Here is a 14,022-nt window from a genome sequence, read left to right as displayed (position 1 = left end):
CTTCAACTTCCCTGATTTATGCAGGAAATACAACACAGCCCAGAGGAAGCAGTCTAGAGGACTGCAGTGTGTGGAAGATAACAGCCTGACACAGCTGGTAAGAGAGCCTACCAGAGGAGGTGCCCTGCTAGACCAGCTGTTCACAAACAGAGAAGGACTGCTGGGAGGTGCGGTGGTTGGGAGCTGTCTTGGGCAAAACAACCACGAAATCCCAGAGAGCTCCATTCTTGGAGAAGTAAGGAGCAGGGGGTCAGCAAAACTGCTCCCTTGTACCTCCAGAGGGCAGATTTTGAGCTGTTGAGGACACTAGTAGGGAGGATCCCTTGGGAGTCAGTCCTGAAGGGGAACGGGGTTCAGGAAGGCTGGACACTCCTGGAGAAAGAAGTCTTAAAAGCGCAGGAGTAGACTATCCCCCTGTGCCACAAGATGAGCCAGCAGGGAAGATGATCAGCATAGCTTAACAGGGAACTTTTGCTGAGATTTTGGGAGAAAAAGAATTTACCTTCAGTAAAAGAAGGGACAGGCAACCCAAGGAAAAGTACAAGAGACAGCAAAAAAAATGCTTTTACAAATACATTATCAGTAACAGGAGGGCGAAGGACAATCTCTGTCCTTTACTAGATGTGGCAGGGAACATGACCACTGAGGATAAGGAGAAGGCTGGTGTTCTCAATGCCTCCTTTACATCTGTCTCCAATACTCAGACCAGTGATCCTTGGGGTGCTCAGCCTCCTGACCTGGAAGCCTGGGATGTGGATCAGAATAAAGCCCCAACAATTCAGATGGAAATAATTAGAGACCTACTACTCCATCTGGACTGTCATAAGTCCATAGGGCCAGATGGGATCCACCCAAGGGTGCTGAGAGAGCTGGCAGAGGTGACTGCCAAGCCAGTTCCCCAAACTATCAGGGTTCCTGGTCAAGTGGAGCGGTACCAGAAGACTTTTAGATGGGAGTCACACTGACAAGCCTCAAGAAAGGTCATAAGGAGCATGTGGGGAACTACAGGTCTGTCAGCCTGATCTCTGTGCCAGGGAAGGTTACAGAACAGATCACATGGCATCCGTAGGAACACCAAGGGGACTGGGCCCAGTCAGCATGGCTTTACAAAAGGTAGGTCTTGCCTGACTAACCTCATCTCCTTCTATGACCAGGTGACCCACCTGGTGGTGGAAGGAAAGGCTGTTGACATGGTCGACCTAGACTTCAGCAAAACCTTTGACACCACCTCCCACAGTGTTCTCCTGGAGAAGCCGGCAGCCCATGGCTTGGACAGGTACACTTTTCCTGGGTTATAAACTGAATGGAAGATCATGTCCAGGGGGTGGTGGTGACTGGAGTTAAAACCAGTCAGCATCCAAGCAGTGCTCCCCAGGGTTCAGTACTGGAGCCTGTCCTGTTTAATATCTTTATTGATTATTTGGATGAGGGAATTGAGCACACCCATAGCAAGTTTGCAGATGACACCAGCAGGGGGAAGTGTTCATCTGTCTGAGGGTAGCAAGGCCCTACAGAGGGATCTGGACAGGCTGGATCACTGGGCTGAGACCAAAGGGATGAAATTCAACAAGACCAAGTGCCAGGTCCCGGACTTTGATCACAACAAACCCAAGGAACTCTACAGGCTTGGGGCAGAGTAGCTGCAAGGCTGTGCAGAGGAAAAGGATCTGGGGGGTGCCGGTCAATACCCAGCTAAACACGAGCCAGCAGTGTGTCCTGGTGGCCAAGAAGGCCCGCAGCATCCTGGCTTGTATCAGTAGTGTAGCCAGGACTAGGGAGGTGACTGTCCCCCTGTACTCAGCACTGGTGAGGCTACACATTGAGTACTATGTTCAGTGCTGAGCCTCTCACTGCAAGAAAAACATAGGCGCCATGGACTGTGTCCAGAGAAGGACAATGAAGCTGGTGGTGAAGGGTCTGGAGCACAAGCCTTACGAGTAGCAGTTGAGGAAACCCAGATTGTTTAGTCTGGAGAAGAGGAGGCTCTGGGGAGACCTTATAGCTTTCTATAACAACCCAAAAGAAGCTTGTGGTAAGGTGGAGCTCAGCCGCTTCTCCCAGGTAATAGCAATAGAGAACGGCCTCAAGTTGCACTTGGGGAGGTTCAGGTTGGGTACGTGGAAAAAATTCTCCCAAAGAGTGGTTGGGAGCTGAAACAGGCTGCCCAGTTTCTGTACCTGGAGGCGTTCAAGAAACATTTAAATATTGTACTAAGGGACATCATTTAGTTAGCAGTATTGGTGGTAGGAAGACGGCTGGACTAGATGATCTTAGAGGTCTTTTCCAACCTTTATGATTCTATGATTCTAAGTTTGGCACAGTTTTTGCTGCAGGTTTCCCACAGGGCTGCTTCCCCAATCTGATCTGCAATAGCTTGTCATTGAAAAGAAGCTCAGATACCATCAGCACGCGAAGTCACATTTTCTTCTAGGAGTTGCCTACCCTTTCAACAAATCTCAATATCATTCAATTTTAGAAATAACCACCCTCATTCTTAAGGTCTCTTCTACTCTTGCACAAAATCAAAGTACTGTAAAGTTAAATAGTCACTTTCACTAATCGGTATTTCCCTCAGTTATTTGTTTACTTGTCCTTGATGCCTGGGAAGAAACAACTGTAATGCTAAGCTGAAAATAGAACTAGTAACAAAGTGCATACATGGATCAAAATACAGTATAACTAGGTATTTTTGTTACTGCTTTAAGGGTTTTCAAGAGTAACATTTAAGTATTTAGTGGAAGGGGGAAGTGGCAATAAAAGTTCTAAAAGACATATACTCAGTAACAAGTGTTTTCATTCTATGAAAGCATCCTATTAGAAAGATCTTAAATTAAAGAAAAATCTACTAGTTTACAGCATATGTCTGAGTCACCCTCCACTTTTCTCATAGAAGCATGACATAAGAAGTTAATTTACCATCACTATGAAAATAATTGCACATTGCAATACTATAGGTAGAATCTAAAACATGACACGCAAAGCTATTTTACCATTTATAAGAGCTCTGAGTTCATGTTATTTGTCTGTAATAAAACTATGAAAACCTTCCAGATACAATAGAAGTAAATTCTGCTCTGAATGGCAGTTCAAACCAGATGAGGTCCCTTGCACCCTAAGTTATTCTATTATTTTAGAACGTCCCTTCAGTTATCTTTTGTCCATTAAAAATATAAATATATTACACTAAGGAAGTTTACCTCCTCATACATATTTTTACGGAATTCCAAATCCTCAATGAGACTCTGACAACGATTTTCAAGATCCACCTTCTGTAAAGTTCCATCTGCAAGCTCCTTCTTAACTGCAGCTAAAGAAACTTCAAGCTTTAAGAAAAAAAACAAAGATCAGCACAACAATTACATAGCAAAACTCGTGTAACACAAATACCTCAGTTACCTACAGGTACAGTTAACTAGGTATTAAGGTTGAAATTGACAATCAAATCTAGTATCTAAAAGCACTGATTTTTTTTCTCCTTTGTGATTGCTAACACAGGTGAATTATAGATTCTGCACACTGATAAAATTCATGTTAATTATAGTTATTAAATGCCCTTACAAGCCTTCATTTCTCTACTTGGCTGTCATGGTTTTGTGATTTTCGGTTATTGGTATTCCACATCATAACATCATGTAGTGGATATACCCGGTTCTCAGAAGAGAAGGACTACTACAGTCCCCACGGTACTTTGCTCCTCTGTTACCATTTTCCAGCCGGAGGGAAAAGATAAAAGCTCACAGTATAAAAACTTGCAGATCACGAGACCTCGTCCCTTTTTTCGCCTGTCTCTCGTCTTGGCAGCACCTCGCTCTCCAGCCGTCTTATCGTCGGTAGTAGAGTAAGGCCTACCTTGATTTTGGGACATTATCTGTATTGGATTTATCAGCTTAAATTGTAATTACATTGTATTATAGTGTGTTGTTTTGCATTCCGATATCTTATTTAGTAAATTAGTTTGTTTCTCCTCAGATTGTTGCCGCTGTTCTTTGCTCTCAGGGCCATCTTCTTACCCTTTTCCCCTTTTCCCTTTTCCCGGGACGTGGACCCGTGGATCCCCCGTCCCCTTTGTCACGGAACTGGGCCAAATGCCCGTAAACCATTGACATTGGCAAAAACCAGTTTCCTGGTTTCAGATGCCTCCTAGACTCATTTTGTTAAGGTAGTTTTTTGTTGTTTTTGTTTTGTTTTTGTTTTTTGCTGAAAATCACAGATACAACAGAGTCAACAAAGCTACAAGACTTTTTACTTGTCAGATGTCCTGAAGACAGAGTGCCTCAGATAGAACCACAAAGAGTCCACAGAGAATCACAAACTTAAAAGTAAGAGATACTTCTAAGTCTCAGCCATTCTGATTCATCTCCTTTTAGGAAGAGTCAACTATATGTTCTCAGCACATTTGTCATTACCCACTATGAAAGGCAACTACAGCTTCCTTCCTCCAGCCATCTCTCACTGCTTCATTAACTTTTTTTAATTGAAGAATTATTCCAAGTCTTCTCAAGGAATCTTCCTTGCTGCAATATAAAACTATCAGTTTTTTGTTGGTTTTGCCTGGCATGGACAACTGACTGTAGCAGTCCTGTAAGTGATGTCTACAACCATGCTCTCTACAGTCAGTCCAAGGTCCACTGCGCCTTCCATATTCTTTCTGGAAAAACATTACTGAACTAGTTACTCACCATCTATATTAGTGACGTCAGTCACCCCCAACAAGTAGTTCTCCAGTTTTCTAAGTCTATTTTGAACTCTTGATCTGTTTGTCTACAGAAGTATGATCCTTTACATTTCACAGAGCCTGAAATTTTAAGAGCACTCTATTCTATCATTCATGCTACTAATACACTGAACCATACTGAACATACACCTACTCAATACCTTCTTTAATTCTGATAGCAAACCTTATGTTCTAGATTTGAATTCATGTTTCAGCTACAAAGTTGCATTTTACCACAATGACACGCAGTTCTTTAGTTAAGTATTTCTTCTTCTCACCTGTACAATTTGATCTCTTAAATCCTCAAGTTCCTCTTCTTGACTTCTCTTATCACCAAGAGCTGTGGCCAGCGCAGCTTCTTTAGCACTGAGTGCTGCTTCAAACTCTCGAAGTTTGACTTGAGCTGCATTAAGATCAGAACTCTTTTTTTCATAGCTGAAATGAAACAGAGGAAGCATTAAGAAAGTAGAGAAATGCCCCAAAGTAGACTGCTGACCAGCAAAACAAGGTTATTTGTTTAATTTACTTTAGTTTATTTAAAATACTTAGTTCTGCTCTCTTATCCTACATAGCAATAGGTTAGTACTTCACTTGAACTGCAGAAACCTTAATACAGGGGAAACTGTGTCAAAGGATTTTGTAAGTGATGTATATGTGGATCATGGAAACTGTTTATTTTAAAGCTGCCTTTTGTTTTCTAATTATTGTTCAAATACAGGTGCCTAAATGGAGTTATTCCCTAAGGCATATTCAAACAAGGCAATCAAATGAGAAAAGTAAAATAACTCTAAAAGTTGAATTATTTCCTCTCTGGGATATTCATATTTCCCTAGTGAAGGAAGTAGCATGTAGAAATTCTAAATATTTATAGTCAAACTATAAACCAGCCTACAGGAACAAATGAATTAGGACAACAGCTAGCAGATTTCAGTTTCCACATTTCCTTGAAAAAAAAAAATAGAATTCACAACACTAAACAGAGGAAGCTAGAAACCAGTAAAAACTCTTAACTAGATCCAAAGGGCTAGAGCGTGAACACAGACACTACTTTTCAAATCAAAGTACTGCTCTTATAAGCATCAACAGCAAAGGTCCTCAGCAAAATGAGACTAGCATCAGATCAACATACTATTTTGAAGAGGAGTAAGCTTAAATTTAAGTGGCTTTTCCAAGATTACATGCAATGCAAGTTCACGCAATTAATACCAACTTCCAAGAGAAAAGCGTATGCACAAGGCTTACCAAGAAGTTGTAGGAACTATTTTGGAGGCCATTTAGGCCATACAGCCACCAGATGGCGGGCTTTATGTAACAGACTTGCCCTAAGCCAAACCCATCTCCTCTGAACAACATGACACACACCCAAGTTGTACACAGCACAACAGACACAGGGGCTATTCTGAACTTAAACTTGTTTTCAAGCATTTATTAACATTTCTGCTGCTCAGTGCTATCCACTTGCTCAGTGGTGTTTTCCATGACTGCTTAGACCCAACAGCTGGGTTCATCTATCAGATCACAGCACGTAATTCAGGTTTTGGACACATAGGCTCCCTACTTCCAGCTCTCTTTGTTACTCACCAGAGGCCCACTACTCTGATCCTCCTCTCCCACTCAGGCCTGTTAGAACTTCACTGTACAAGAATGCCTGTATGGAACTGGAGGTTAAAAAAAAAGGGAAAGTGTCCACAATAGTATGAATACAAGAGAAACCTCTCCACCATCTACGGAGATTGATGAGGGTCCATACCAAGTCTTCACTGTCTGCGCATCGCTGGATAATACTTCACCGAAAACACGCAGAGATGGGCTCACTCAGTCTCTCTCACAGCTTCAAAGCTTCATACTGAAAACAAGCCTGTCAAGCTGGATCTTAAAAATACAAGTCTCCTACATGCCCATATGAGGACCAGAGTGCAATCCCATTTGAATCATCCTGGACTCTAAAATGGGAAGATTCTCCATAAACCAAAGGTTCTTGGTTAGTTTATTGTTTTTTTTCCCCCTTAATGCAAATACTCCTACCTCAATCCTGCAGGCAGCTGAGAACAGAGCTCTTGCAATTGGAGCGAAGGAGTAAAAGACATGTAATGTAGACCAGCAATGACAGTTAAAACCCAATATACTACTGTATATATATTACTGTATACTGTATAATATTCTACTGTACCACTATGTTAAGCATTACTGTTTACATCAAGCCAAAGTAGTCCCCTTGCTTGTTTATAACAAGATTGGCCATGAAGCTGCCTTAAAATTTAGTATAACTGAGGTCAAAGAAGGGTAAAAGACGGAATTGAAGTGCTATTAGATATTAGTGTTACGAGTTGTCTCATAATCAGAGAGCTCATCTGAACATACGCTCAGGAAGAAAACAAATGAGAGCTCAACACTTCAAACGATCAAAGCCAGACTAAACCTCAGCACACCATCATTGTCTTCCCAGCCCTAAAGGAATATGGAAAAGAAGGGCAACAAGATCAGAGGAACCTCTAAACATCACACGTATACCTCACACACCTAGTAATTTCTGGCAGGAAGAACTTCAGAGTCTCAACAACAGCTAGCTTCTTTCACCACAGAAAGTTGAAGCTGCTTTTCAAAACAACAACAACAAGACAGACCAAACCCCAAATACTTTCTTGCTGCCACGTTCAGCAATTACCAAGAACTGTACTCCAAGTAGTTTCACTCTTGAAAGCAATAAAAATGAAGAACTAATTGCAAGCCTGCCTCTTCTTCCAAGAAGAAACCTGCTTTTCTCTTTGGACTTTGAAGTGCATATATCTTTTCATCCAAGGAATTACAATTTATTTTGAAATAATGCAGAACTAGGATCTGACCAAAACCAAGCCAGTTCCCCTTTATTTTATCCGTACTTCAGGGATAACTTGCACTTCAGAAATGTAACCCACATCATTTACCTCATACACACTCTGAAGAGTAACTCTCAACTGGTATTACTTCATTGCTCTAACAGAAGTTGCAGCCATTAATGCTTTAGATAAGGCCCAGCACAAACTGTCATTCTGCAAGTAATCCCTCCTATTTATTTCCCTGGTAATTACAGCACATACTAAGAGCACAATAACACTATTCAGTAGAACAAATTCTTAGTGTAAACATTCTTTTTCAACCCAGTAACCACCATTAGCCCGTCATGAACTGGCGTGGCCTGCATTGCCACACTCATAACAATCTGCATCAGCAGAGGTGACCCACTGTTGTGGTTGCCACTGCTGAAACCCACCACCCACCTCACTGTGCCCACACCGTTTGGTCTCCATAAACATTCAACAGGAGTCAGTGAATGTCAGTGGGTGCCATTTTTTCCCCATGGAAGAATTTAATGCCTCACCTTTGCTTTATTTACACTTCCATGTCAGACACCATTCTGTCAGACTGCCCCTCTGTTGCCATCTGTCAGACAGCAACAAGATGTAATGGGATCTTGGTGGGAAGGTCCAACCTCTACTGCCATATCACCAACATCTGTCCCTGATGTCATAGGCCAACATAATAAAATAGAAGGCATTACTTTTGGAGCAGCCCTCCTACAACAAAACGATGCAGTGTCTTCCTGAACACACTCCAGCCACTCATAAGCATGCCACAGTGTCTCTCTGAGGAGCGCAGGTGACTCAGTCAGCTACAGAACATGCGCCCTGTGCACCTTTACACAAACTAAGTTCTCATACCAGAAGCACTGCAGCCAACGCACAGCGTTCCAGATAGCTCAATTTGCTCACCATTCCCATCATATAACTCATAAAGCAGAATGAACGAACACACAGAATTCTAAGGTACTGTAGTTGTGTCTGGTTACCTGTAGCAGCTTATTTAAAACGAACTGAAAGCTCTCAGAAATACAGATGCCATGGTACTACCACTGGTCTGGTGAACTCAATCTAGAGAACTTGGTGTGCAGATCAGAGAAACAGACATGCCACTGAATCTCAGGGAAAGAGGAAGACTCCCTTTTCGTGCTTTTGCAACCACCCTTCCTCTTTCATAAGCTCTGAAGTTCACGAAACATCCTAGAATTTCCTGCAATTTCCTTGAATTTCTTACTAAGTCAGCCAAAAAAGCTACCGAGGAAGCAAAAATAAATTTTATACCAGTTTATACCCTCCCAGGGTCTGATAAATCACGCACCTAAAGCAGGAGAAGCAGTAAGACTACTCCTTTCAGGCAGCAGCTAGATCTCAAGCTGAGCCCGGGCACAATTTAAAGCTCCAATGGAGGTGACCAAGTGCAAGATGCCAGCAAACTAGGCAAGACCCCTTCCTTGTCTCCCAGCATCCACCCACTCATTCCTGCTGGTATTTGGACAGCCACATCAGAGGTAAGTGCTGCCAGCAGTAATCTCAATAAAACATTCATTTTTCAGCCAATTCATGAAAAAAATAATGCAAGTGTCACTAATAATAAAGCAGCTCACAGCTATATCTATATAAGGTTACACGGTGGCACACACTGTGCTGGCTCTCCACTCAAGCTGGGGAGAAATGTATGTGTGTGAGGAGAAACAAATCTAGTCATTGGCTGCCAGTTAATGAAGACATCAAGCATTGGTTTCCCATGTTTTTCCCCTAAGGCAGAGAATACAGTAAAGTCGTATTTCACAAGAATACAATTTACAAAAACAGAAGAGGTATCTGTCTGAAAGCATTAATGTTTCTGTATACATATCAACATGACAATAAACATCACTGCCTAAGAACACCACTCCTGTAAATTAATGTATGTAACTGGTTTCCAACTTCTTATTTCAACTTGAACCAGTTGGAAATGGTGAACGTTTGAAATAATTGCTAAACATGAGCACCCCATCACTTACCGCTCTCTCTGAAGAGCTCAGTTGACCATGTGTATTCAAGAATTATAGCCATCAGTTTTAGCAGTCTTTACACAAGAACTACGTACAAACCACTGCTCAAAATTCATTATTTTTACAGGTTTTAAAAAGAAGAGTACAAGTATAAGCACTTACAGTTCAGTGAAGTCTGATGTGTTGCCATATCTGCCTGACTATTAGACAACTCAAGATGGAGACACCTGTGATCAGCTGAGTCCACAAGAGCGGTGGTCTCACTGTTGCACTGACTCCTTTGCCAGATGTAGAATCATAGAATTAGCCAGGTTGGAAAAGACCTACAAGATTATTCAGTCTAACCATCCACCTACCACCAATAACCCCAATAACCCATGTCTCTCAACGCTATATCTAAATGTTTCTTGAACACCTCCAGGGACGGTGACTCCACCACCTCCCTGGGCAGCCCATTCCAGCGCCTGACCACTCTTTCAGAAAAGCAGTATTTCCTAATGTGCAGCCTAAATCTCCCCTGGCGCAACTTGAGGCCATTCCCCCTCGTCCTGTCTCTAGTTACAAGAGAGAAGAGGCTGACCTCCAGCTCACTACAACCTGCCTTCAGGTAGTTATAGAGAGCAATAAGGTCTCTATACACGCTCCAGGGCCTCAATGTCTTTCTCGCAGTGAGGGGCCCAGAACTGGACACAGTACTTCAAGCGCGGCCTCACCAGTGCTGAGTACAGAGGGACAATGACTTCCCTACTCCTACTGGCAACACTGTTCCTGATACAAGCCAGGAAGCCATTGGCCTTCTTGGCCACCTGGGCACACTGCTGGCTCATGTTCAGCCGAGCATCGACCAATACCCCCAGGTCCATTTCCTCCACACAACCATCCAGCCACTCTGCCCCAAGCCTGTAGCGTTGCCTGGGGTTGTTGCGGCCAAAGTGCAGGACCCAGCACTCAGTCTCATGACCTTGACCAAACAAATCTTAAAACTGGAGTAAAAAATTCACAGAACTTCAAAATGATGAGACTACAGCTCCAAAATGCTACCGCATTTTTAATTTTCAGTAAAAACACCACATTACAAACAGCCTGTTTATTCAATGACGCTAGTAGTACTCATAAAATTTCTGCAGAACACACTTAAGAACACAATGATTTTGTTCAATAAAAACCTATGGAAGGTTAAAAAAAGAACCCACAAAAACAGGTGTCAAAACAGCAAAGGAGCTGAAGAATACACTGTGTGTTGTTGTCAAAACCAGGGTGGGAACGTACAGCAGGCGTGTGATGAAATAACATTCTCATAACTTCACTATATTTGGCAGCAGTAGATCTCACACTCTGTAACTAGCTGAAATTTGTCACTACAGTTTACTTTCCAAATTTACTGCTTCAAGTTATCATTTGAAGACCACATACCATTGTAGGATGTTGTTGCATCCTACCCTGCATGGAAGACATGCTCTTAGATCATTTATTCTTACATTTCACTTGTTTAAATTACAGTGCAGCAAGTTAATTACTCCTTATTTCCTTCAGATGCCATCTCTAGGATAGAGATGAGAACAGTGACAGGGTTCAGATTAAAGGTCAGCTGTTCCCTAGCCTCCAGTCTTTACTTCGCAACATCACCCACAATAAGGGGAATCATAGAATGGCTTGGGTTGGAAGACACCTCAAGGACCAAGTTCCAATGCCCCTGCCACAGGCAGAGCTGCTAGCCACTAGATCAAGTACTAGATCAGGCTGCCCATGGCCCCACCCAACCTGGCCTTAAACACCTGCAGGGATGGGGCATCCACAGCTTCTCTGGGCAGCCTGTGCCAGCACCTCTCCACCCTTTCAGTGGAAAATTGCCCCTTGACATCTGATCTAAATCTTCCCTCCTTTGGTTTAAAACCATTCCACTCTTGTCCTGAAATATACTTTGAAAAATGTTAAATCACCTGCCCAAGACAGTACCTCTCGCTTATTACAGCACAGCACATGTGCACCACAGGAAACCCTGGAACAGCTGTTAGAACTTGGCTGGCAGTAACTCCACAGGATTCTTCTGAGCAGTTGCTCAGGGTACCAGCTGCACACTTACAGAGCAATTCAAGCCACAAGACAATAACAGCTAGGTGTAAGCCTAGCTGTTACTGATATTTATTAGGCTATTACTGCTTAATCTCACCTCAGAAATTCACTTCTGAGTAAGGATGGAGAAGGTAGACCAACTGAAGACAAAGCAGAAGAGCTAGAGGATTAAGCTCTTTTATATTAAAAATGCATAGAGCTAGCTGTCTGCCAAAATTAGTTCCTTATAAGTGACTGTACCCTACAACAGCTGATAATCAATGACCATTACATCCTCTGTCAGTCACAGGAGAGTATACTTCAGCACTGGACAACTGCCAGTGAAATCTCTGGAGGAGCTTCCTAAATTAACTATCTAATAGTGTTATTGTGCTCCTTGCAGCTGTTGTAGTTTCCATGGAAACTGACAGAAGGCATTACTTTCAGAGCAGCCCGTATATTTTTACAGTGTAAGAAAACCACTACAGAAGTTGGAAAGTAACCAGAAGCTTCAGTTTTGTGCACTGATTGGGCAGAAAGTCAAGAAACTGAAAGATTATTGGAATAAAAAAAAACAGATGAAGCACACCAGAATAATGGCCTAACAACTAAAGAAAGCAGAGGTGTGAGTACATCTGTGTTTCCCCAGAAAATAAATTAGCAGAGGATGCCCAGCTGGACTGTGACTCCTTTTGCCCATCATCAGTCAGCTGAACAACCAACTACCTGTGTTCCTTTTGGATGAGGTGAATCCCACTCCAGCATCCAGGATAAGTATTTTGCAAAGCTAATTTTTTTTTTTTAAGTATAGATTGTGACTTCACCACAACCCCATATCTAACTGGCCATCAGCTTCTGAGAAGTGCCCATCCCTCCCATGAAGTCACAAAAGGGATGGAAGTCCCTGCCTGGTCTTCCAAGTCACTTGGCTGCCCATCTGTAGTGACATGCTACTTTCCCTTTCCATCTGTTTTTTTTTTATGGAAGCGTACTGTGGGTCACCAAAGAGTAACCAGAAGAACCACCCAATGATCAGAACCACATATTAAAGTGTGCAAACGCAAAGAGCCCAGAAGGCATTGAGCTGCCTGCAGACACATGGGAACAGCAGTGTGTTGGCTTACATCAGTGCCTTTTTCGTGAAACTCGGAACTGAGACTAGATTTAAGCAGAAATCAGAATTAACAGATTACACAAGATTTTTTTCCAAGCTTTTTACATCAGCGTAGAGTAAGAAGATAAGCAACTGAATCAAGTCAGATTTGCAAGAACCAACAATCAGAGACAGAAATCAGTTCTTTGTGCAGATCTCAGGGCTGTGCCACAAAACTTGCAGTTCTGAGTTTATCATAGAATCACTAAGGCTGGAAAAGACCTCTAAGATCATCAAGTCCAACCATCAGCCCATCCCCACCATGCCCACTGACCATGTCCCTCAGCATTGCAGCTGCATGTTTCCTGAATGCCTCCAGGGATGGTGAGACTGCCACCTCTCTGGGCAGCCCGTTTTTTCTACTGCCTGGTGATGGAGCTGGCCTTCACCTGAACATCCATAAAAACTTGCAGAAGTGATTTATTCGGGGCTTTAACCATGCCCTGCTTATCACACAGTGGTGCCTTTTCGCTAACACCCATCGAAAAGCCGCTTTAGACAGAGGAACGCCCACCCTGACGCTCAGCACCACCACGCTGTCCCCAAGGCCGCACAGGGCGGGGGCGGCACGGCAGCCTTCCCCAGGGGGGCCCGCACAGGGCTCTGCATACGGCAGCGGGCCCCGTGTGGGGCGGCACTACGGCCGGGGCGAGGCGGAGCCTCCGCCGCTCATTCATTCCGTGCCCGGCAGCCGCCGGCACGCAACAGCAGGGCCGCGGGGGGGCTCCGCGCTTTGCCCGCGCCCTCCTCCCTCTGTAAGAAAGAAGGATCCGGTGTCCTTTAGCCCGCTCACCTGCTGAGGAGCTGCTCGTGCTCGGCGCGCAGCTTGCCCAGCTCGATCTGCAGCTTCGCCCGCTCCCGCGCTGTGTCGTCCAGCGTCTTGCGGGCGTCGGCCAGCTCGGTCTCGAAAAGCTCCTTCAAGCCGCTGATCTCGCGCCCGCATACCTGCTCCCGCTCGCTGGCGCGCCGCTGTAGCGCGCTGTTCTCCGTCTCCTGGCTGCGCACCTTGTCGATGTAGACGGCCAGCCGGTCGTTCAGCTGCCGCAGCTCCTCCTTCTCCTGCAGCCTCGAGATGCGTGTGGGGCTCAGCGCCGCGGTGCCCGCAGCGCCCCGGGGCTGCGGCGACAGCGGTGCGGCGGCCGCCGCCATGGAACGCGAGGTGTTGAGCTGAGGCTGCGAGAGCGCCGGGCGGGAGGAGAGCGCCGGGCGGGAGGAGAGCGCCGGGCGGGAGGAGAGCGCCGGGCGGGAGGAGAGCGCCGGGCGGGAGGAGAG

At 44.4% G+C, this 14,022-nt stretch overlaps 1 protein-coding gene across 1 annotated transcript in view; it reads right to left on the bottom strand.

Moving 5' to 3' along the window:
- The window catches only part of LMNB1 (lamin B1), a 28,379-nt gene extending 14,378 nt beyond the window's left edge, over positions 1-14,001 (bottom strand). Inside the window, exons 1-3 of the mRNA XM_021381030.1 lie at positions 13,544-14,001; positions 4,993-5,149; positions 3,198-3,323 (exon numbers count right to left, since the gene is read on the bottom strand). Of these exons, the coding sequence (XP_021236705.1) occupies positions 3,198-3,323; positions 4,993-5,149; positions 13,544-13,899 (639 nt within the window). The 5' untranslated portion in view covers positions 13,900-14,001. The remainder of the gene's footprint in view (positions 1-3,197; positions 3,324-4,992; positions 5,150-13,543) is intronic.

Source organism: Numida meleagris, chromosome Z, assembly GCF_002078875.1.
Source record: "Numida meleagris isolate 19003 breed g44 Domestic line chromosome Z, NumMel1.0, whole genome shotgun sequence".
Classification (NCBI taxonomy): domain Eukaryota; kingdom Metazoa; phylum Chordata; class Aves; order Galliformes; family Numididae; genus Numida; species Numida meleagris.
The sequence above is the reverse complement of the archived record's forward strand: the minus strand, read 5'-3'. Positions and strand labels throughout refer to the sequence as shown.